The following is a 25,553-nucleotide window of genomic DNA, read 5'->3' on the forward strand; positions in this document are numbered from 1 at the left end:
AAAATTCTATAAGATTCGTCAGACATGATTTACCTTTTGTAAATCCATGCTGACTTTGTCCAATGATTTCACCACTTTCCAAATGTGCTGCTATCCCATCTTTAATAACTGACTCTAGCAGTTTCCCCACTACCGATGTTAGACTAACTGGTCTGTAATTCCCCGTTTTCTCTCTCCCTCCCTTCTTAAAAAGTGTGGTTACGTTTGCTACCCGCCAATCACCAGGAACTACTCCAGAATCTAAAGAGTTTTGAAAGATTATTACTAATGCATCCACTATTTCTGGAGCTACTTCCTTAAGTACTCTGGGATGCAGCCTATCTGGCCCTGGGGATTTATTGGCCTTTAATCCATTCAATTTACCCAACACCACTTCCCGGCTAACCTGGGTTTCACTCAATTCCTCCAACTCCTTTGACCCGCGGTCCCCTGCTATTTCCGGCAGATTATTTATGTCTTCCTTAGTGAAGAACCAAAGTAGTTATTCAATTGGTCCGACATATCCTTGTTCCCCATGATCAACTCACCTGTTTCTGACTGCAAGGGACCTACATTTGTTTTAACTAATCTCTTTCTTTTCACATATCTATAAAAACTTTTGCAGTCAGTTTTTATATTCCCTGCCAGTTTTCTTTCATAATCTATTTTTCCTTTCCTAATTAAACCCTTTGTCCTCCTCTGCTGGTCTCTGAATTTCTCCCAGTCCTCCGGTATGCTGCTTTTTCTGGCTAATTTGTACGCACCATCCTTCGCTTTGATACTATCCCTGATTTCCCTTGTTATCCACGGATGCACTACCTTCCCTGATTTATTCTTTTGCCAAACTGGGATGAACAATTTTTGTAGTTCATCCATGCAGTCTTTAAATGTCTTCCATTGCATATCCACCGTCAACCCTTTTAGAATTAATTGCCAGTCAATCTTGGCCAATTCACGTCTCATACCCTCAAAGTTACCTTTCTTTAAGTTCAGAACCATTGTTTCTGAATAACAATGTCACTCTCCATCCTAATGAAGAACTCAACCATATTATGGTCACTCTTGCCCAAGGGGGCACGTACAACAAGACTGCTAACTAACCCTTCCTCATTACTCAATACCCAGTCTAAAATAGCCTGCTCTCTCGTTGGTTCCTCTACATGTTGATTTAGATAACTATCCCGCATACATTCCAAGAAATCCTCTTCCTCAGCACCCCTGCCAATTTGATTCACCCAATCTATATGTAGATTGAAGTCACCCATTATAACGGTTTTGCCTTTGTCGCACGCATTTCTAATTTCCTGTTTGATACCATCTCCAACTTCACTACTACTGTTAGGTGGCCTGTACACAACACCCACCAGCGTTTTCTGCCCCTTAGTGTTTCGCAGCTCTACCCATACCGATTCCACATCCTCCAAACTAATGTCCTTCCTTTCCATTGCGTTAATCTCCTCTCTAATCAGCAACGCTACCCCACCTCCTTTTCCTTTCTCTCTATCCCTCCTGAATATTGAATATCCCTGGATGTTCAGCTCCCAGCCTTGGTCACCCTGGAGCCATGTCTCCGTGATCCCAACTATATCATAGTCATTAATAGCTATCTGCACATTCAACTCATCCACCTTATTACGAATGCTCCTTGCATTGAGACACAAAGCCTTCAGGCTTGTTTTTACAACACTCTTACCCCTTATACAATTATGTTGAAATGTGGCCCTTTCTGATTTTTGCCCTGGTTTTGTCTGCCTGCCACTTTTACTTTTCACCTTGCTACCTATTGCTTCTACCCTCATTTTACACCCCTCTGTCTCTACGCTCACACATTTAAGAAACCCTTTCCCTTTAACTCCATCCTCCACTATCCCAATCGACACCCCACCCCCTTAACATTCCTTTCAAGCTATTCTATTATTACATCTTCACCATCAGAGCTGTCATTCTGAAATGGTTGGGTCAAAGTTATTACCTTCCAATCCAGGACAATTTAAGAATCTATACAGCTTTGGAAAAATGATAACAAAATATTCACTGCCTCTAAAGCCATCTCTTACAAAACTCTGGAATGTAAATTATCAATCCCTTGGGGTGTATCAGCTTTCAAGCTCAGAGACTTCACCAGTGTTAATTTTTGATTAGTAGTCCCTCCAGTTCCTCATTGTTGATAGATCCATTGATCTGTCAGGTTTAGTTTAGTTTAGAGATACAACATGGAAACAGGCCCTTCGGCCAACTGAGTCCATACTGACAATTGATCAACCTTTTTCACACTAGTCCGATCTTATCCCACCTTCTCATCCACTGCCCACACTCTCGGGTCAATTTACAGATGCCAATTAACTTACAAACTAGCAAGTATTTGGGATGTGGGATGAAACCACCCAGACAAAACTCACGCAGTCAGAGAGAACATGCAAACCCTACAGAGACAGCACCCGAGGTCCGGATCGAACCCGGGTCTTTGGCGCAGGGAGACTCAGCTCTACCAACCACTGTGGCACTCTTATTATTGCATGTCTTCTTCCATGAAGACAATCACAGGTAAATGTTGTAATATCATTGTTCCTCCCAACCTTTTTCCCCATTCAAATAAACTGCACTTGTCGAAAAGATTTAGATAATAAATCGATAATCCTCAATAAAACTGAGAACTCGTCCCATTAAGTGAACTGTAATGCTTTTGATATTAATTGTTAATTTAAGTATCACTCATTGCATCAAACCCAAACTGTTTGCATTTACATATTTTTTCCACACTGTTTTTCAGGAGTTTAAAGAAATCAGGATTAGTCGGCAAAAATTTGTTTCTTAGGTATCTTTCGATTTACAATGATAAAGTAAAGGTGGAAGGTACAGTAAAGTGGTAAGAGCAATCTCAGATTTTAATGAAGTGCACTCAAAGCACCTGCACGATCAGATAGTCGACAAACCCTGTGGATCCACATGCTCTTGAAATATGTCAAGGTAGTCGGAAACAAATTGACCTTTCCTGAAATGTGATCTGTGATTTCCCTCAAGCACCAATGTGTTCCATACAGAGAAATATTGCAATTGTTCCATGAAAAGAGAAGGTAGAAAATTGATGATGACCATGGCCGTCTCACTGGTTGATGTGTTTTTGATGTGGTAAGTATTAAACCTAAGATAGACACAACATTCTGGAGTAACACAGTGGGTCAGGCATCATCACTGGAGAAAAGGAATGGGTGACGTTTCGGGTCGAGACCCTTCTTCAGACGGAGAGTCAGAGGAAAGGGAAACAAGAGATATAGACGGTGATGGAACGAGATATAGAACAAATGAATGAAAGATATGCAAAAAAATAACGATGATAAAGAAAACAGGCTGTTTGCTGGGTGAGAACGAGAAGCTGGTGCTACTTGGGTGGGAAAGAGATGGAGAGAGTGAATGCAGGGGTTACTTGAAGTTAGAGAAATCAATATTCATACCACTGGGTTGTAAGCTGCCCAAGCAAAATATATGAGATTCTGTTCCTCCAATTTGCGTTTAGCCTCACTCTGACAATGGAGGAGGCCCAGAACAGGAAGGTCAGTGTGGGAATGGGAAGGGGAATTAAAGTGTTTGGCAACCGGGAGATCAGGGAGGTCCAGGCGGACTGAGCGAAGGTGTTCAGCGAAACGATTGCCCAGTCTGTGTTTGGTCTCGCCGATGTATGAGTCAACATCTTGAACAACGGATACAGTAGATGAGGTTGGAGGAGGTGCAAGTGAACCTCTGCTAAACCTGAAAGGACTGTTGGGCTCACTGGACAGTCGAGGGAGGAGGTAGACAGGTGTTGTATCTCCTGCGATTGCAAGGGAAGGTACCTGGGGAGAGGGTGGTTTGGGTGGGAAGCAATGAGTTAACCACGGGATACCAAGGAGACCTGTTTAAGGGCCTCATCTATGATGGAAGAGGGGAACCCCCGTTCCCTAAAGAATGAGGACATCTCGGATGTCCTGGTATGGATCACCTCATCTTTGGGCGCAGATGGGACGTAGATTGGGGAATTGGGAGTTGAGGACAGAGTCTTTGCAGGAAGCAGGGTGGGAAGAAGTGTAGTCAAGATAGTTGTGAGAGTCAGTGGGTTTGTAATAGACATCAGTCAATAGTCTATCTCCTGTGATGGAGGCGGTGGGATCAAGAAGGGAGAGGGGGGTGTACCTGCTGTGTACATATAAGCTTCCAAATTTAATAAAAAAACAGAAATGTATGAGGGTAAGAATAAGATAGGCTCATTCATGTTATCTAGTTTATCCACTGTGACCTTGGGTGGTCACGGTGGCACAGCGGTAGAGTTGCTGCCTTACAGTGAATGCAGCGCTGGAGACCTGGGTTCGATCCCGACTACGGGTTCTGTCTGTACGGAGTTTGTACGTTCTCTATACATCGGCGAGACCAAACGCAGAATGGGCAATCGTTTCGCTGAACGCTCTGGTCAGCGCGGACCCGGTGGCCTGTTTCAGGTCGCGACACTTCTTCATACCTTTATGAATGTTTTCAACCATAACAAGGATTTATTTAAAATTGCAAACCTATCCCACATTATTTACTTTAGAGATACAGCACGGAAACAGGCCCTTCGGCCCACCAGGTCTGCGCCGACCAGCAATCCCCGCATATTAACATTATCCTACACACACTAGGAACAATTTTTACATTTACCAAGCCAATTCACCTACAAACCTGTACGCCTTTGGAGTGTGGGAGGAAACCGAAGATCTCAGAGAAAACCCATGCAGTCACAAGGAAACGTGCAAGCTCCGTACAACAAGCACCCGTAGTCGGGATCGAACCCTCGTCTCCGGCGCTGTATGGCAGCAACTCTACCGCTGCACCACCATTATTAGCTATAAATGAATAAACAATTCACATATGTGTTCAAATAAGTAGAAAATGTATTTACCCGGAACCATGAATGATGAGACCGATAAAGAAGATAATGAAGAGATGATGAGCGAACCAAAATACTTCATAAAATGATTTCATGATAATCTGTGCAGAGGAGGTCACCATCAAAACGAGAGTCACAGTAATAATGATGCCAGTCACTCCCGCTGTGCTACTTAACAGCTCTTTTGTTGGATTCTAGAAATATATCAAGTATCACATGAACAAAATCACTAATTATAGATAACATCTTTTAGACAATAGACAGTAGGTGCAGGAGTGGGCCATACAGCCCTTCAAGCCAGCACCGCCAATCAATGTGATCATGGCTGATCATTCTCTTTTTCATGGGAAATACTTTATGAAAAAATATATTTGAAATTCTAGAATGCCATTTGATGAGAGCTAATGTAAGAACACAAGAAATAGAAACAATAGTCAGCTTTAAGGCTCTAAAGCTTATTCTGCTATTTAATCATTTTATTCTGTACCTTGAAAATAAAAAAAAGACTGCAAATTAGGCAGCATCTGTGCAAAGAGAACAAGTTAATGTTTCAAATCTGGGACCCTTGATTTGCACTGCAAATTAGAGAAATACATTGGTTTATGAAAGGGGAATAGTAAACATTTCATTGGCAAGTAATCCTTAGTTTAGTCTGAAGAAGGGTCTCGACCCGAAACATCACCATTTCCTTTGCTCCATAGATGCTGCCTCACCTGCTGAGTTTTCCAGCATTTTTGTCTACCTTCGATTTTTCCAGCATCTGCAGTTCTTTCTTAAACATTAATTTAGTTTAGTTCAGTTTAGTTTATTGTCACGTGTACCGAGGTACAGTGAAAATTTTTTGTTGCCTGCTAGCCAGTCAGCGGAAAGACAATACATGATTTCAATCAAACCATTTACAGTGTACAGATACTTGATAAGGGAATAACATTCATCATAGTTAAATGAATTAATTGAATGAATGAATAAGTTTATTGGCCAAGTATTCACATACAAGGAATTTGCCTTGGTGCTCCGCCTGCAAGTGACAACATGACATACAGTGACATGACATAAAACATTAAAAATAAAACATTATTGATTAAGCACATTAAGTAAGATGATGAAGTAAAAATGTTGCTGTAGGAATAGAGATTTAAGAGTATGGAGTGATTGTAATATGTGATTGTATATCCCCTTCTGTGGTTAGCACGCAAATAGTTGCCTGGGTTGGGCAGCATCACCCCAGACTGGACCCTTTCTCCCATCTCCAGAATTCCCAATTTATCTGTACTCTTTCCTCTGACTTTATACCTTCTCTCAATCTATTCATTGCTAACTGTTGGTGGGACATTGATCACTTGATTCTACCACTCCGCTCACGTGCTTTAACCTACTGCCATCTAAATAAACAGCGGTCCACTCACTAACAACCAAGTGTTGTACTTCCGGTGGCGCTGGTGCCAGCAGCCTCCACCTACAGCCCGGTATTTTTTTGTTTTTTTAGTTATGTTAAAGTGTGTTTTTTTGTGGTTTTTATGTGGGGGAAGGGTACGGTGCGGGGGATACCGTCCTTCAGCCGCTTCCTGGTGAGGACGCGACTATTATTCGAGTCGCGTCCTCCCCCCCCCCCCCCCCCAGCGGCCTACCTATTGGATTGGCGCGGCCTTTCCTGCTGGGATCGACCAGAGCTCCAGCTGCGGCGGGACAGCGCTGTAACATCACGGGGCTGGCGATGCCTTACCGGGGATCGCCGTCTGGAGCCCGGAGTGCTGGACCTGCTGCACCGACATCATGGAGCTGCGGTTTGCGGGCTCCCAACACGGGCGGCGCTGATGGACAACGCGGGGTCCTGCGACTCTGCCCGACTCGGGAGCTGCGGACTCCGGCTGTGGGAGGCGGCTGATCAGGAGGTTCGGGCCGCTGAGGAGGATGTTCACCGTCGGGGTTCGACGTCCGCGTTCCACCAGCCCGGCGTGAGGGCCTGAACATCGGGCCACCCGGGGCGGCGACTGCGAGTGCTAGGAAGGCCTCGACCACGAGTGAACATCTGGGAAGAATGGAGGGGAGGCTGGCTGGACTATGGTGCCTTCCTCACCTTGGTGCCACTGTGTTATGTTGTGTCGTGGATTTTCAGTGTTTGTGCTTTTTTTAAAATTCTATTTTATTTTTAATATGTTTTATTATTTATTATTATTTATTTATTTTTATGGTACTGCCTGTAAGGGAAATTCATTTCGTTGTCTCTAACTGAGACAATGACAATAAATTTGAATACAATACACTACAATACAACAACCAAGCCTGAAACTACTATCAAACTTGCCAACAAGGGTAATGCTATTGAACTGTCATGAACTGACCTCTATCCTGTAAAAGCCAAATGCCAGCTCTCAGTCACATCCCTATGGACCATGGCTCCACTATGCAATATCAGGCCATTGTCCACCACATAGTTATGGACCTCAATAGCATCTAGTTTTGTACAGCCCCAGGATAACAGAGCCTATTCTACCTTCTGCCCAATATCCACAAGCAGGACTTCCCTGGCAATCCTGCTCGTGCCCCATTGAAAACATAACTCCTTACCTTGACTCCCTCCGTTCTTTCTTCCCTGGTCCAGTCCGCTCCCACTTAAATCTGTAACACTCGAGTTGCAATCCATCACTTTGAGGATTTCCAATTCCCTGGTCTAATCATTCCATCTTACCATGGATGAACATCCCAACACCATCAGACCTTTAAGCACTACACCGTTCAAATAAACCCCGAACTACATCGACTTGGGGGGTCATTGTTTTTGTCTTTGCACAATTATTTTTTTAAATATATGCACTGAACTTTTTGTTGTTGTTTATTATATCTGTTACATATCTGTTGTGTTGCTGCAAGTAAGAATGTCATTGTTCCATTTCAGGACATATGACAAGAAAACACTATTGACTTGACTCTTGTCTGTGCACCTTGGTCCCACACCAGCATGGTCAGATTTCCTCCTGATTCTGCGTCGAATAAAGACGTAACCAGTTCCCCCCCCCCCCCCCCCCCCCCCCCCTTTCCACCCACCGCCAACACACTCATTTGACTGGCTGAACTCATCCTCATGTTAAAGAACAACTCCAGGACTGTTTGGAGTCTGTAGACTGGGCAATGTTCAAGGACTCGGCAACGGACTTGAACGAATACGCCACAGTCGTTACAGACTTCATAAAGAAATGTGTGGAGGACTGCATCCCTACAAAAACCTTCCGAGTGTTTCCCAATCAGAAACCTTGGATGAACTTTGAGATCCGCACTCTCCTGAAGTCCAGACACAGGGCATTCACCTCCGATGATACAGTGGCCTACATGAAGACCAGATACGACCTTGGTAAGGCCATCAAAAAGGCCAAAAGGGACTTCTGCTCCAAACTGGAGGACGAGACAGATGTTCGGCAGCTGTGGCAGGGTCTGAATGCAATCACCTCCTACAAGGCAAAACCAGGAGGCAGCTCGAATGCCGGTGTAACATCACTCCCTGACGAGCTCAATGCGTTTTACGCACGCTTTGACAGGGAGAATACTGATGTGCCTTCCCGATCCCCCATTCGCTGCGATGGCATTTCAGTCTCAGTCACAGAGGCTGATGTCAGGAAATCCTTCAGAGGGGTGAACCCCCGAAAAGCACCTGGTCCTGATGGTATACCCGGTCGTGTTCTAAAAACCTGTGCGGACCAACTGGCGGGAGTTTTTACGGACATTTTCAACCTCTCACTTCTGAGGTCTGAGGTCCCCACCTGCTTTAAAAGGGCATCAATTATACCGGTGCCCAAGAAGAGTAAGGTGAAATGCCTCAATGACTATCGACCAGTGGCACTAACGCCGGTGGTGATGAAGTGCTTTGAGAGGTTGATCATGGAGCAAATCAACTCCTACATCGACAAAAACCTGGACCCACTGCAGTTCGCGTACCGCCACAACAGATCAACGGTGGATGCGATCTCGCTGGCCCTCCACTCCGCACTGGACCACTTGGACAACAAAAACTCATATGTCAGGCTGTTATTCATTGATTACAGCTCGGCATTTAACACAATCATCCCCTCCAAACTGGTTACCAAACTCGCAGAACTGGGTCTCTGCGCATCCCTCTGCAACTGGATCCTTGACTTCCTCGTCCACAGACCACAGTCTGTTCGTATTGGTGGAAATGTGTCAGCCTCAATAACAATCAGCACGGGAGCACCTCAAGGCTGCGTGCTCAGCCCCCTGCTGTACTCACTCTATACCCATGACTGCGTAGCGAACCACAGTGCGAACTCCATCATCAAGTTCGCTGATGGGGATGAGTCAGAGTACAGAAGAGAGATCGAGCAACTGTCCATATGGTGCCAGCGCAATAACCTGGCCCTCAACACCAGCAAAACCAAGGAACTGATTGTGGACTTTGGAAGGAGTAGGAGGGGGACCCACAGCCCCATTTATATCAACGGGTCGATGGTTGAAAGGGTCAAGAGCTTCAAATTCCTGGGCGTGCACATCTCTGAAGATCTTTCCTGGTCCGAGAACACTAATGCAATCATCAAAAAAGCACATCAGCGCCTCTACTTCCTGAGAAGATTACGGAGAGTCGGATTGTCAAGGAAGACTCTCTCTAACTTCTACAGGTGCACAGTCGAGAGCATGCTGACCGGTTGCATCGTGGCTTGGTTCGGCAATTTGAGCGCCCTGGAAAGGAAAAGACTACAAAAAGTAGTAAACACTGCCCAGTCCATCATCGGCTCTGACCTTCCTTCCATCGAGGGGATTTATCGCAGTCGCTGCCTCAAAAAGGCTGGCAGTATCATCAAAGACCCACACCATCCTGGCCACACACTCATCTCCCTGCTACCTTCAGGTAGAAGGTACAGGAGCCTGAAGACTGCAACAACCAGGTTCAGGAATAGTTACTTCCCCTCAGCCATCAGGCTATTAAACCTGGCTCGGACAAAACTCTGATTATTACCAACCACTTTCTGTTATTTGCACTATCAGTTTATTTATTCATGTGTGTATATATTTATATCATGGTATATGGACACATTTATCTGTTTTGTAGTAAATGCCTACTATTTTCTGTGTGCTTAAGCAAAGCAAGAATGTCATTGTCCTATACAGGGACACATGACAATAAACTCACTTGAACTTGAACTTGAACTTGAACTCTCAAGCATTTTCTTCAGATCACAGTTGTAGGTATCAGCAAACATGTGTGTCCAAGTTACTTCCTCTCATATAAGCTTTCCATTCAATTCTCATGTTCAGTTCTCGTCCATTCAATTCTCATCTTCCATTCAGTTCCTTCATCTTCATCACTTTTGGTCCAATTACACACAGGTGCCTCTGAAATGTTACCCGACTTCCAAAACTGTGGCTTCCACTCTGCCACGAAAGGCAGAACACAATACCCACGCCTCTATGCTCATCCCTGGACAGCGTAAGAACAGTGTGTAGGAAAGGACTGCAGATGCTGGTTTAAATCGAAGATAGACAAAAAATGCTGGAGTAACTCAGCAGGACAGGCAGCATCTTTGGAGAGAAGGAATGGGTGAAGTTTCGGGTCGAGACCCTTCCTCAGACTGATGTCAGGGGAGTGAGCAGTACAGAGATGTAGTCGGAGACAGTAAGACTGGTTGGAGAACTGGGAAGGGGGAAGGGATGGAGAGAGAGGGAAGGCAAGGGCTACTTGAAGCTTGAAGTAGTGTAAGAACAGTTTTCCTCTGGTCTTTACCTTCACCCTATCAGCCTCTGCATTGAACACATTATCCTTGGTGAACTCTGCCAGCCCCAACATGATTCCTTCATCAGACATATTCCCATCCCTCCCCATTCAACGTTTTGAAGGGATCACTCACTCCACAACTCTTTCCCCTTTGCCTCCCGCACCCTATCGTGTGGCACTTTTGCATGCAACCACAGGAGGTGCAGTACTTGTCCATTTACCTTTGTCATTCTCACTATCCAAGCAATCTTTCCAGAGGAAGCAGCGATTCTCTTGAACCTTTTCCAATCTAGTCTGCTGCACTCAATGTTCACAATGCAGCCTCCTCTACACTGGGGAAGCCAAACGCACATTGGGTGAGGACTTTGCAGAGCACCTGTGCTCAGTCTGCAGGAGTGAGCCTAGGCGTCCAATTGCCTGCCAGTTTAATTATCCACCCTACTCACAATCTCATTGTGCACTCTTGCTGTGTAACAATGAGGTCCAATGCAAGTTTGGAGAACAGCATCTCATTTTTCATCTGGGCACACTGCAGCCTGCAGGACTTGATATTGATATCTTTAGGTAACTTTTTGTTTCTGTTTGTTTCGGAACTCGCCATTTTAACTTGCCATCACATTTTTTACTTACGTTTCCATGTCTGACCTGCTGGACATGCCTATCTTCGACAGTTCTGCTGACAGATCCCATGCCGTTAACTCTTTCCCTTTTGCTGCCTGACCTGTTGAGATTTTGAGTGTTTCTAATCTTGCAACTTGTCCACTTTGGAGTCTAATCTCCATTTCCTTTATAACCATATAACCATATAACAATTACAGCACGGAAACAGGCCATCTCGGCCCTACAAGTCCGTGCCGAACAATTATTTTCCCCTAGTCCCATCTGCCTGCACTCAGACCATAACCCTCCGTTCCTTTCCCGTCCATATACCTATCAATTTTATTTTTAAATGATAAAATCGAACCTGCCTCCACCACTTCCACTGGAAGCTCATTCCACACAGCTACCACTCTCTGAGTAAAGAAGTTCCCCCTCATATTACCCCTAAACTTCTGTCCCTTAATTCTGAAGTCATGTCCTCTTGTTTGAATCTTCCCTACTCTCAATGGGTAAAGCTTATCCACATCAACTCTGTCTACCCCTCTCATAATTTTAAAGACCTCTATCAAGTCCCCCCTTAACCTTCTGCGCTCCAGAGAATAAAGACCTAACTTATTCAACCTTTCTCTGTAACTTAGTTGCTGAAACCCAGGCAACATTCTAGTAAATCTCCTCTGTACTCTCTCTATTTTGTTGACATCCTTCCTATAACTGGGCGACCAGAATTGTACACCATACTCCAGAATTGGTCTCACCAATGCCTTGTACAATTTTAACATTACATCCCAACTTCTATACTCAATGCTCTGATTTATAAAGGCCAGTACACCAAAAGCTTTCTTTACCACCCTATCTACATGAGATTCCACCTTCAGGGAACTATGCACAGTTATTCCTAGATCCCTCTGTTCAACTGCATTCCTCAATTCGCTACCATTTACCATGTACGTCCTATTTTGATTTGTCCTGCCAAGATATAGCATCTCACACTTATCAGCATTAAACGCCATATGCCATCTTTCAGCCCATTCTTCCAAATGGCCTAAATCTCTCTGTAGACTTTGGAAATCTACTTCATTATCCACAACACCACCTATCTTAGTATCATCTGCATACTTACTAATCCAATTTACCACACCTTCATCCAGATCATTGATGTACATGACAAACAACAAAGGACCCAACACAGATCCCTGACGCACCCCACTAGTCACCTGCCTCCAACCTGACAAACAACCATCCACCATTACTCTCTGGCGTCTCCCATTCAGCCACTGTTGAATCCATCTTGCAACTCCTGCATTTATATCCAACAATTGATCTTCTTAACCAACCTTCCATGAGGAACCTTGTCAAAGGCCTTACTAAAGTCCATATAGACAACATTCATTGCTTTACCCTCATCAATTTCCCTAGTAACCCCTTCAAAAAATTCCAGATTAGTCAAACATGACCTTCCAGGCACAAATCCATGTTGACTGTTCCTAATCAGACCCTGTTTATCCAGATGCTTATATATCTTATCTCTAAGTATCTTTTCCATTAATGTGCCCACCACTGACGTCAAACTAACAGGTCTATAATTGCTAGGTTTACTCTTAGAACCCTTTTTAAACAATGGAACAACATGCGCAGTACGCCAATCCTCGGGGACTATTCCTGTTTCTAATGACATTTGAAATATTTCTGTCATAGCCCCTGCTAATTTTAAACAGGGCGGTCAAGGTGGCGCAGCGGTAGAGTTGCTGCCTTACAATGCTAGAGACCCGGGTTAGATCCTGACTACAGGTGCTGTCTGTGTGGAGTTTATACGTTCTCCCCAAGACCTGCGCAGGTTTTCTCCAAGATCTTCGGTTTCCTCCCACATTCCAAAGACGTACAGGCTTGTAGGTAAATTGGCTTGGCAAATGTAAAAATCGTCTTTAGTGTGTGTAGGATAGTGTTAATGTGCAGGGATCGCTGGTCAGTGCGGACACGGTGGGCCGAAGGGCCTGTTTACATGCTGCATCTCTAAACTAAACTAATCTGATCAAGAGAATGTCGAAGTGTAATTTATTTTAAAGCAATGTAAAATAGAATATAGATCCATCTTTTCAACCATAATTTATTTCTAGAAGAGCAATCAATTTTATTTATAGATAATGGTTTCATAATTAGTTCTTCAATTCTAGGATAAGTCTTCTTCTTCTTCTTGCGTATGGCGTGCACAGCCTAAAGTTGTTCTATTTGATCTATTTGTTTGTGCACGTCGAGTTGATTGCATTAGTTGAAACAGGGTGGACCACTCGAAGATTGCAATCTCCCACACCCTAGGATACGTTAAACTTTGTAACAATTTGATTTTAATTTTCATTAGTAGTAAGCCCCCCTCGGTCATGACTGACCATGGGTGATGCATGCAAGTTTGCAGGTGATGTGTGGTCGGATGCAAGCCTGGGCGATATCATATGGAGGACAGACTGTTGCCCATGCAGCACGTCCCCCCTCTCCACGTCACTGATCGATCCAAAGGAACAGCAGGGCCTTTACAGTTTTCATTAAATGTACATAAATCTGCTATGGAGAATGTGATTCCTTGTATCATCCTTTCCCCAGCAACTGGGCAAATTTGACCAATTTTGATAATATAGATATGGATGACATCTGCACGTGTGCACACGTTTAAAATATCACTTTTAATTTTGCTAAGAAAAATCACTGAATGAAGTTCAGGAAGCCATTAAGTATCCTAAACTGAAGGAGGCAACTGTTGAATTTGTTAACACATTATTAGATTCATGAATGGTGTATATAATACTTGTTAAAATGTCCTTGACAAGTTACTCTTATATTAGCTAATATTATGATTAACAATAAAAACTTTCAAATGATTGCAAGATTAGAATTAAAATCAGTGTGCCCAGATGTTGTACACAAAATGGATTATCTATATATTTGAAAAATGGGCACATTATTAATGCTAATGTTGTCGTAATTTGTAACTTTCCCAACTTTAGTTGAATTTGGAGTCAACATACCGTGTCATATGTTCTGATGGGGTTGAGGTAACTTTCACTGGAGTTTGTCCCAATGCTGGAAAGTCTGGACAGTAAGCCTGTGGCTGCAGGTGAATAGCCTTCATGGTATTGCTCAATATTGAACAGATGAGCAATTATATGAATACCTAAATATTGGAAAACAAATACTTCATTCGTTACATTTTTGACTATTGAAATGGACGTGCTCAATTGTCTGAAGGTTTAAAACAAGGAATGTAATTTCAGATATTATATTGTAAAGTCAATGACTTTGCTACAGATGCAAAATAACCTCTGAAAAGGAACTTAAGATGCTCTTTGTTATTTATTAATATATCCCAATTTGCTAATTTTCCTTTAAGAAAAAATTATTGCACTTGGCCTTGCACTCAAATAGCAACTAGATTGTAATCTTGAAGAGACACGGTTCCATCCCAGAAACACACACTTTAGTTCATACAGTCATTTGCCCTGAGTGTGAAATGATGGACCAGCGAATGCCAGCTCAAAGAACAGGCGTTGACTGCACCTTGATCTGGAAGAGCAACAGAGAAAAGCATTGGCATCTTCATGAGAAGTGAATCTTGGCTTCTCTACCAGAATACATCTCGACTGGGGTGATGATAATGACCAGGACATCAAGAAGTTAATTAACTCTAAATACAATGAGAGGCATAGATGGTCAGAACATTTCTCCCCCCCCCCCCCCCTCCTCCTCCCCGGGAGGAAATGTCAAAGACCTGAGGGCATGGTTTTAAGTGAGAGAGGCAAAGTGAAAGATGTGCAGGACAGGTTTTTTACAGAAAGTAGTGCTCACAAGGTCATAAGTGAAAGGAGTAGAATTTGGCCATTCGGCCCATCAAGTCTACTCCGCCATTCAATCAGATTCAGATTCATATTAAACTTTAATTGTCATTGTCAGTGTACAGTACAGAGACAACGAAATGCAGTTAGCATCTCCCTGGAAGAGCGACATAGAATATGATTTCAATAAATAAAACTATTTACATGTATACAGACATAGTGTTTTTCCTGTGGGACGAGTGTCCGGGGGGTGGGGGGGGGGTGATTGGCAGTCACCGAGGTACGTTGTTGAGTAGAGTGACAGCCGCAGGGAAGAAGCTGTTCCTGGACCTGCTGGTTCAGCAACGGAGAGACCTGTAGCGCCTCCCGGATGGTAGGAGGGTAAACAGTCCATGGTTGGGGTGAGAGCAGTCCTTGGCGATGCTGAGCGCCCTCCGCAGACAACGCTTGCTTTGGACAGACTCAATGGAGGGGAGCGAGGAACCGGTGATGCGTTGGGCAATTTTCACCACCCTCTGCAGTGCTTTCCGGTCGGAGACAGAGCAGTTGCCATACCATACTGTGATACAGTTGGTAAGGATGCTCTTGATGGTGCAGCGGTAGAAGTTCACCAGGATCTGAGGAGACAGATGGACCTTCTTCAGTCTCCTCAGGAAGAAGAGACGTTGGTGAGCCTTCTTGACCAGAGTTGAGGTATTGTGGGTCCAAGAGAGGTCATCGGAGATGTTGACCCCCAGAAACCTGAAGCTGGAAACACGTTCCACCTCCGTCCCGTTGATGTGGATGAGGGTGTGCGTGCCGCCCCTAGACTTCCTGAAGTCTACAATGAGCTCCTTGGTCTTCTTGGAGTTAAGGGCCAGGTTGTTGTCAGCGCACCATGCTGCTAGGAGCTGGACCTCCTCCCTATAGGCCGACTCATCGTTGTTGCTAATGAGGCCAATCACCGTTGTATCATCTGCATACTTGATGATGGTGTTATTACCATGTACAGGTGTGCAGTCGTAGGTGAAGAGGGAGTAGAGGAGGGGGCTCAGCACACAGCCCTGTGGAACGCCGGTGTTCAGGGTGAGGGTTGAAGAGGTGTGCTTGTCTAACCTAACAGACTGGGGTCTGTTGGTTAGAAAGTCCAGTATCCAGTTGCAGAGGGAGGGGTTGATGCCCAGGTTACCGAGTTTGGTGATCAGTTTAGAGGGTATAATGGTGTTGAATGCTGAGCTGTAATCGATGAACAGCATTCTTACGTAAGTATCTCTGTTGTCGAGGTGGGAGAGGGAGGAGTGAAGTGCCGTTGAGATGGCATCCTCCGTACTCCTATTCTTGCGGTAGGCAAACTGATAGGGATCCAATGTGGGGGGTAGGCAGCCTTTGAGGTGTGCCAGGACCAGCCTCTCGAAGCACTTGGTGATGATGGGGGTAAGTGCAACTGGGCGGAAGTCGTTGAGGCTTGCCGCAGTGGAGTGTTTTGGCACCGGCACGATGGAGGTGGTTTTAAGGCACATAGAAACATAGAAACATAGAAATTAGGTGCAGGAGTAGGCCATTCGGCCCTTCGAGCCTGCACCGCCATTCAATATGATCATGGCTGATCATCCAACTCAGTATCCCGTACCTGCCTTCTCTCCATACCCTCTGATCCCCTTAGCCACAAGGGCCACATCTAACTCCCTCTTAAATATAGCCAATGAACTGGCCTCGACTACCCTCTGTGGCAGGGAGTTCCAGAGATTCACCACTCTCTGTGTGAAAAAAGTTCTTCTCATCTCGGTTTTAAAGGATTTCCCCCTTATCCTTAAGCTGTGACCCCTTGTCCTGGACTTCCCCAACATCGGGAGCAATCTTCCTGCATCTAGCCTGTCCAAACCCTTAAGAATTTTATAAGTTTCTATAAGATCCCCTCTCAATCTCCTAAATTCTAGAGAGTATAAACCAAGTCTATCCAGTCTTTCTTCATAAGACAGTCCTGACATCCCAGGAATCAGTCTGGTGAACCTTCTCTGCACTCCCTCTATGGCAATAATGTCCTTCCTCAGATTTGGAGACCAAAACTGTACGCAATACTCCAGGTGTGGTCTCACCAAGACCCTGTACAACTGCAGTAGAACCTCCCTGCTCCTATACTCAAATCCTTTTGCTATGAAAGCTAACATACCATTCGCTTTCTTCACTGCCTGCTGCACCTGCATGCCCACTTTCAATGACTGGTGTACCATGACACCCAGGTCTCGCTGCATCTCCCCTTTTCCTAGTCGGCCACCATCGAGGTGGGGACAACTGCTTGGGCAAGTGACAGGTTGAAGATGCCAGTCCAGACGTCTGTCAGCTGCGCAGCACAGGCCCCGAGGACGCGCCCGGGGATGCCGTCAGGGCCAGCAGCCTTAGTGCCAATCATGGCTGATCTATCTCTGCCTCCTAACCCTATTTTTCTGCTTTCTCCCCATAACCTCTGACACCTGCACTAATCAAGAATCTATCTATCTCTGCCTTAAAAAATATCCACTGACTTGGCCTCCACAGCCTTCTGTGTGGCAAATAATTCCACAGATTCACCACCCTCTGACGAAAGAAAGATCCCTTCATCTCCTTCTAAAAGAAAGTCCTTTAATTCTGAGGCTATGACCTCTAGTCCTAGACTCTCCCACTAGTGGAAACATCCTCTCCACATCCACTCTGTCCAAGCCTTTCACTATTCTTTATGTTTCATTGAGGTCAACCCACATTGTGTCGCCCATTGATCTGTAGTCACATGGATGGAGGGTCACATCCAGTTAACCAAGCACCCATAGGCATGTCAACCAGAAGCTACCAACCTGGAAATGATTTCATACCGCACGGCACTTCATTAGCACTTTCTAACTCGTTTTTCTTCAAGGCAACGAGGGATTGGAAAACCCTACCAGCCAGCATCAGAGATCTCCAAAACATCAACACACACCAAACACATCTCCATCTCGACTAGCATGTCCAAAACCATCATAGTGCTGAGTGATGCTCTACCTAGAGCATTTCAGCGTACTACATCCAGATCCAGATCAAGATCCAACGAAGAAAATAGATAGTGGGTGGAAAGAGCATTTGAAATCCAACATCTAGTTGATAAGCTTGACATCCATTGGATCTGGTTGACACTGGGCAAGGAAACTATTGTTTAAACCATCCACTTGTTAAGTTCAGCAGAACCTCTGATATGATACGATAGAACTTTATTTATCCCAGGAGGGAAATTGATCTGCAACAGTAAAAAAACACAACAAGATACACGAAACATGAAATGAAAGTGACGAGTGGAAAGGATTGGGGAGGATGTGCAAAGATTGGGTGAGGGGAGACAGTGTACCCCATCACAGAAGGGGGAGGAGTTGTACAGTTTGATAGCCACAGGGAAGAAGGATCTCCTGTGGCGTTCTGTGCTGCATCTTGGTGGAACCAGTCTGTTGCTGAAGGTGCTCCTCAGGTTGACCAGTGTGTCATGGAGGGGGTGAAGCTGTATTGTCCAAGATGCTCCGCAGTTTGAGGAGCATCCTCCCCTCCAAGACCAACCTCCCGTAAATCCAACTCCGCCCCACAGGACGGAGCCAGCCTTCCTGATGAGTTTGTTAATCCTGTTGGCGTCCGCGGCCTTCGCCCTGCTGCCCTGCCTTTGTTGCCTCCTGTTATATCTTCCCCGTCCCATGTCCACCTCACCACAAATGCCACAATTATTGAGCAAATGTCATTGGATTGAACTATTGCAAATACAAGTTGGTCGTAAAGAGAACAGAAAGGAAGGAATGAGTGGGTTAACCGCGGTCCCCGTGACCGCGAAGGGTTCCTCTCCGAGATCCTCGGCCTCCTCCCACACTCCAAAGACGTACAGGTTTGTAGGTCAACCAGCCCGGTACAAATGTAAACTGTCCCTAGTTTGTGCAGGACAGTGTTAATGTGCGGGATCGCTGGTCGGCGCGGACTTGGTGGCCGAGGGATGCTTCCGTGCTGTATCTCTAAACTAAACCAAACTAAACAGTGAAGAGGTTGCTTCCACTAGTGGGAGTCCAGGAACAGAGGCCATACTGTAGCCTCAGAATAAAAGGTGGTAATAAGAGATGAGGAGGGATGTCTTTAGTCAGGGGGTGGTGAATCTGTGGAATTCATTGCCACAGAAGGTTGTGGAGGCCAATGGATATTTTTAAGGCAGAGATAGATAGATTCTTGATTAGTACGGGTGTCAGGGGTTATGGGGAGAAGGGAGGGTTGAGAGGGGAAGATATGTTTACAACTGGATCTAGATGAGTTTGGGGGGGAGGGGGAAGAAATGGCAAATAGTGAGGTGTTGCACTTTGGTGTGTCAAAACAGAACTTGACTTACACAGTAAATGGTAGATCTCTGCAGGCTGCTGTAGAACGAAGAGATCTTGGAGTACTGATGTTTAAGAAGAAACTGCAGATGCTGGAAAATCAAAGGTAGACAAAAATGCTGGAGAAACTCAGTGGGTGAGGCAGCATCTATGGAGTGAAGGAAATAGGCAACGTTTCGGGTTGAGACCCTTCTTCAGACTGATGTGACGGTGGGTGGGGGACGGGAAGAAGAAAGGAAGAGGCGGAGACAGTGGGCTGAGGGAGAGCTGGGAAGGGGAGGATAAAGCAGGGACTATCTGAAATTGGAGATCAATGTTCATGTTCACTGGGGTGTAAACATTGACTTCTCCAATTTCAGATAGTCCCTGCTTTCTCCTCTCCTTCCCAACTCTCGCTCAGCCTACTGTCTCCGCAGCTTCCTTTCTTCTTCCCACCCCCCCCTCACATCAGTCTGAAGAAAGGTATCGACCCGAAACGTCGCCTATTTCCTTCGCTCCATAGATGCTGCCTCACCCGTTGAGTTTCTCCAGCATTTTTGTCTACCATGGAGTACTGGTGCATGGTTCCCTGGGAGTGGTATTTGACGTGGACATGGTGGTGAATAGGTAGATGGCTTGCTTGCCTTCATTGGGAAGGGTGTTGGCTACAAAGGATGGGACATCATGATATAGCTGCACAAGCCATTGCTCAGACCACTTTTGCAGTACTGTGTGCAGTTCTGGTCACGCAGCTACAGGAAATATGTCCTATATAACCATATAACAATTACAGCGGGGAAACAGGCCATCTTGGCCCTACAAGTCCGTGCCGAACAATTATTTTCCCCTAGTCCCATCTACCTGCACTCAGACCATAACCCTCCATTCCTTTCCCGTCCATATACCTATCCAATTTATTTTTAAAATGATAAAATCAAACCTGCCTCCACCACTTCCACTGGAAGCTCATTCCACACAGCTACCACTCTCTGAGTAAAGAAGTTCCTCCTCATGTTACCCCTAAACTTCTGTCCCTTAATTCTGAAATCATGTCCTCTTGTTTGAATCTTCCCTACTCTCAATGGGAAAAGCTTGTCCACGTCAACTCTGTCTATCCCTCTCATCATTTTAAAGACCTCGATCAAGTCCCCCCTTAACCTTCTGCGCTCCAGAGAATAAAGACCTAACTTATTCAACCTTTCTCTGTAACTTAGTTGCTGAAACCCAGGCAACATTCTAGTAAATCTCCTCTGTACTCTCTATTTTGTTGACATCCTTCCTATAATTGGGCGACCAAAATTGTACACCATACTCCAGAATTGGTCTCACCAATGCCTTGTACAATTTTAACATTACATCCCAACTTCTATACTCAATGCTCTGATTTATAAAGGCCAGCACACCAAAAGCTTTCTTTACCACCCTATCTACATCTATGGATGAGAAGGGAATGGAGGGTTATGGTATGAGTGCAGGCAGGTGGGACTAAGGGAAAATAATTGTTCGGCACGGGCTTGTAGGGCCGAGATGGCCTGTTTCCGTGCTGTAATTGTTATATGGTTATATGGTTACATGAGATTCCACCTTCAGGGAACTGTGCATAGTTATTCCTGGATCCCTCTGTTCAACTGCATTCCTCAACTCACTACCATTTACCATGTATGTCCTATTTTGATTTGTCCTGCCAAGATGTAGCACCTCACACTTATCAGCATTAAACTCCATCTGCCATCTTTCAGCCCATTCTTCCAAATGGCCTAAATCTCTCTGTAGACTTTGGAAATCTACTTCATTATCCACAACCCCACCTATCTTAGTATCATCTGCATACTTACTAATCCAATTTACCACACCTTCATCCAGATCATTGATGTACATGACAAACAACAGTGGACCCAACACAGATCCCTGAGGCACCCCACTAGTCACCTGCCTCCAACCTGACAAACAGCCATTCACCATATCCTTCCTATAGTTGATCTCAGAACCAACGATAGAACCAGGCAGGTCCCAAGGCCCTCCCCCTCTCCCTTGGACTGAGATCCAATCAATTTCCCTCCAATAACACTCTGCTCCACCTGTCAAAACTTGTCCTCATCCTCAACAACTTCTCTTTTGACTTGTCTCGCTCTTTCCAAGCTTAGGTTGTAGCCATGTGCAATCCCGTGGGCCCCAGCTACGTCTGCCTGTTTGTCAGTTACGTCAATCAGTCCTTGTTGCAACTATACTTTCTCGGCTACTTCGACAACTGCATCAGGGCTGCTTCCTGCATCTTTGCAGAACTCTTTCGTTTCATTAACTCCGGCGCTAACCTCCACCCTGTCCTTAGATTCCCTTGGTCAATCTCTGACAACTCTCTCCCCTGTCTTGATCTTTCTGTCTGTACCACAGGCCAAAGGTTCAAAGGTTCAAAGGTTATTTATTGGTCACATACACCTAGGTGTAGTGAAATGCTTCTTGTCAATGCAGCACATAAAGAAAGAATACAGACATAACATTAATAAGAGATTTAAACATAAAGAACAACCCCCACAATGGTTCCCATTATGAGGGAAGGCACAATGTCCTGTCCCCAACCCCAGTTCACCCATAGTCGGGCCTATTGAGGCCTCCACAGTTGCCTCTACGGAGGCCCGATGTTCCTGGCCGTTCTCGCCGGGTGATGGTGCTCCGGCGTCGGGAGAATCCTCACAGCGGCCTGGGAACCCTGGAACGACCGCTTCCGTACTGGAGGCCGCGGTTTCCGAAGCCGACAAGGCCGCGCCGGTTGGAGCTCCACTACTGGCGATCTCGTCGCGAGATCCCAGGCTCCCAGTGTACAGTTCAGCGCCGCCGCCCGCAGCTGACCGCTCCTCAGACCCGCAGCTCCGCGATGTTGTTCCCGGCGGTCTTCAGCTCACCGGAGCTCCAGCGCGGCGACCCGGGCAAGGCATCGCCCGCTCCACGATAGCGCTCCAGCGCTGTGCCGCTGCCGAAGCCGTGGTTCTGGGCTGTCCCCGACAGGAAACGCCGCTCGAGGCCCGCTGGTAGGCCGCGAGGACGGGTCGAAACTGCAGCCCGGAGAAAAGCTGCCTCTCCGACCAGGTAGGGACCCTGAAAGGTAGTTTCCCCCTTTCCCCCCCCCTACCCCCCACATAAAAAAGTCTAGAACTCCAGAAACAAAAACACTTTAACTAACTAAAAATAAAAATAAAAGATGAAAAGACGGACAGCTGCAGGCTGGGCAGCCGCGCACAGGTCAGCGCCCCCTAGCTGACAAGTTCTGCCAGGTGGGGCAGACGCTAGACTGATGTCAACTATAAACCTACTGACACCCACAGTTACATGGACGACACGTCCTATCACCTTGCCTCTTGCAAAGACGAAATCTTCTCTTCTCAATTTCTCTGCTGCAGCTGATCCCAAGATGAGGCTTTCCATTCTAGGGCATCCGAGATGTCCTCTTTGATTAGTAAACATGGTTTACCCTCTGCTGTCAGAGAGGGACCCTTCACCCTCGTCTCCTCTGTGTCCTGTAGTTCTGCGTTCGCTCCCCCTCTCAAGGATAGAGTTCCCCAGCTCCTCACTTTACATTCCAACAGCCTCCGCGTCCAACACATCATCTTCCCACATTTCCATCACCTCCAACGTGATCCCACCACCAGTCACATCATAGGCCAAGCGTAGACTCAAGGGCCTGTCCCACTTGGGCGTCATTTACGCGACATCATTTAAGCGTCACGACGCACGACGCGCGCATGGTGCGCATTACGCGCGCCTGGTGCGTGGTGACGAGGGCAGTGATGCGCGGTCGCACGCGGCTCCCCCAGGATTTTGGGATGTACAAAATCTTCGCGCGCCATCTGCGTGATGCGCAAATGATGCCCGTGGGACAGATCCTTCAGTAACCATCTCGCCGAACAGTTGCGCCCCAGTCCACCAAGGCCTACTGGATCTCCCGGCTGCTAACCATTGTAAGTCCTCTTCCCATTCCCATAATGACCTTTCTATGCTAGGCCTCCTCCATTGCCAGAGTGAGTCCATATGTAAAGTGGAGGAACAGCACCTCATGTTCAGCTTGGGAAGCCTACAGACCAATTATATGAACATTTAATTCTCCAGTTTTAAGGGCTTGTCCCACTTAGGCGATTTCTTCGGCGACTGCCGGCGATTGTCACAGTCGAAAAAGCAGCGACTGGACCCTCCCCCCCCCTACGACAATGTCTACAACAACCTACCCACCTAGTCAACGTCAAACTACGGCAAGCTACCGACAACCGGCGAGTCAATCGTCGCAACTTAGGACGTCCACCTAGGACAACACCTACGACAACCTACCACCCCACAGGCGACAACCTATGACAACAGAAGTCAACCTACGTCCACCCATGACAAGCTATGACAAGCTACGACCCTGTCGGTGACAACTGAAGGCAATTCAGTCGCCGGTACCCGTCGCCGGTTGACGTAGGATGACTTAGGTAGTCGCCAATGGAATTCACTGAGGTCATCCCCCAGCGACAACCAACGTCACCTGGCGACAACCTGCGGCAGTACCTATGACAGAAGAAGACAGGCAACGTCAAACCCTCAGTTGCCGAAAGGTTTTGAACATTTCAAAATCCAGCAGCGACAAGAAAGAAGTTGAGGAGAAAACTCACGACAGTACAGACGTCACCCCGCGACCATGCGGCTGTTGCTGAAAAAATCGCCTAAGTTGGACAGGCTCTTTAGTTACAATAACCCCATGCCCGCGTCCCCTTCTTCCTCTACTATCCTCCCTTTCTCCTTTGAAAGTTGGCTGTGTTGAAGTATAACATTCATGAGGTCCCTTTTTTCTTTTTTACAAGGGTACGGAATTAAAAAAAGACAGGTCACAGGCTGAGGCTGAGAAGGAAGAGTTTTAAAAGAGACTGCAGGGGACATTTTGTCACTCTGAGAGAGCCCGTACCTGGAATGAGCTAACAGAGAAAGCTATGGAAGTGGATATAATTGAAACATTCAAAAGACATTGAGACAGATACATGCGCAAGAAGAAACTGTAGATGCTGGTTTCAACCGAAGATAGACACAAAAAGCTGGAGTGACTCAGCGAGACAGGCAGCATCTCTGGAGAAAAGGAATGGGTGACATTTCTCTTCTCTCCAGAGATGCTGCCTGTTTCGCTGAGACACCAGCTTTTTATGTCTTAGACAGATATATGCATAGGATAGACACAACATTCGGGAGTAACTCAACGGGTCAGGCAGCAACCCAGGAGAACATGGATAGATGATATGCTTCGGGTCGGGACTTTTAAATTCAGACCGATTACAGGAGTGGGTTAAAGAAAGCTAGAAGACTGGGGGGGCAGGGCAAATCATTGTGATTCGTAGAAAAACACAGTCAAGGAAGGGAGGGGGGAGGTTGATAGATGGTTGGATGAAGACCAGAGATGAACACAAGATGTGAGAAAAGGGATTAGAGACTTGCGACTTGTGTGGCTGGAGGATTGACGAGGTGTGAATTGTGTACCTAGCGGGGAATATAGTCGGAGGAGGAGGGGAGGGGAGAGCTAAGTGGAAGGTCAGTCAATGCTCAGGGGAGGGGAGGAAGTAAGGAGAGGGGGTGGGGGGTAAGAATATATGCATAGGAAGGGTTGAGATATGGGGCCAATACAAGTTTAAGTTAACGGGGTTCCCCTCTTTGACTATAGATGAGGCTCTCACCAGGGTCTCCTCCATATCCCTTAGCTCCGATCTCACTCCCCATACCCCCACTCGTAACAAGGACAAAGGCCCCCTGGTCCTCACCTTCCACTCTACCAGCCGTCACATACAATAGATAATCCTCCGACATTTTCGCCACCTTCAACGGGATCCCACCACTGGCCACATCTTCCCATCTTCTCCCCTTTCGGCTTTCCGCAGAGACCGCTCCCTCCGTAACTCCCTGGTCAATTTGTCCCTTCCCACCCAAACCACCCCCCCCCTAGTACTTTCCCTTGCAACCGCAGGAAATGCCACACTTGTCGCTTTACCTCCCCCCTTGACTCCATCCAAGGACCCAAGCAGTCGTTCCAGGTGCGGCAGAGGTTCACCTGCACCTCCTCCAACCTCATCTATTGAATCCGCTGCTCTAGGTGTCAACTGCTCTATATCGGTGAGACCAAGCGCAGGCTTGGCGATCGCTTCGCCCAACACCTCCGCATTAACCAACATGATCTCCCTGTGGCTCAGCACTTCAACTCCTATTCTGAATCTGATCTT

The 25,553-nt window shown here is 46.1% G+C and overlaps 1 protein-coding gene across 1 annotated transcript in view; it reads right to left on the bottom strand.

Moving 5' to 3' along the window:
* nox3 (NADPH oxidase 3) overlaps positions 1 to 25,553 on the bottom strand; it is a 53,733-nt gene that overhangs the window by 22,703 nt on the left and 5,477 nt on the right. The window contains exons 5-6 of the mRNA XM_033026356.1: positions 14,213 to 14,358; positions 4,889 to 5,070 (exon numbers count right to left, since the gene is read on the bottom strand). Of these exons, the coding sequence (XP_032882247.1) occupies positions 4,889 to 5,070; positions 14,213 to 14,358 (328 nt within the window). The remainder of the gene's footprint in view (positions 1 to 4,888; positions 5,071 to 14,212; positions 14,359 to 25,553) is intronic.

This window comes from Amblyraja radiata, chromosome 8 (assembly GCF_010909765.2).
Source record: "Amblyraja radiata isolate CabotCenter1 chromosome 8, sAmbRad1.1.pri, whole genome shotgun sequence".
In the NCBI taxonomy this organism is placed as follows: Eukaryota; Metazoa; Chordata; class Chondrichthyes; order Rajiformes; family Rajidae; genus Amblyraja; species Amblyraja radiata.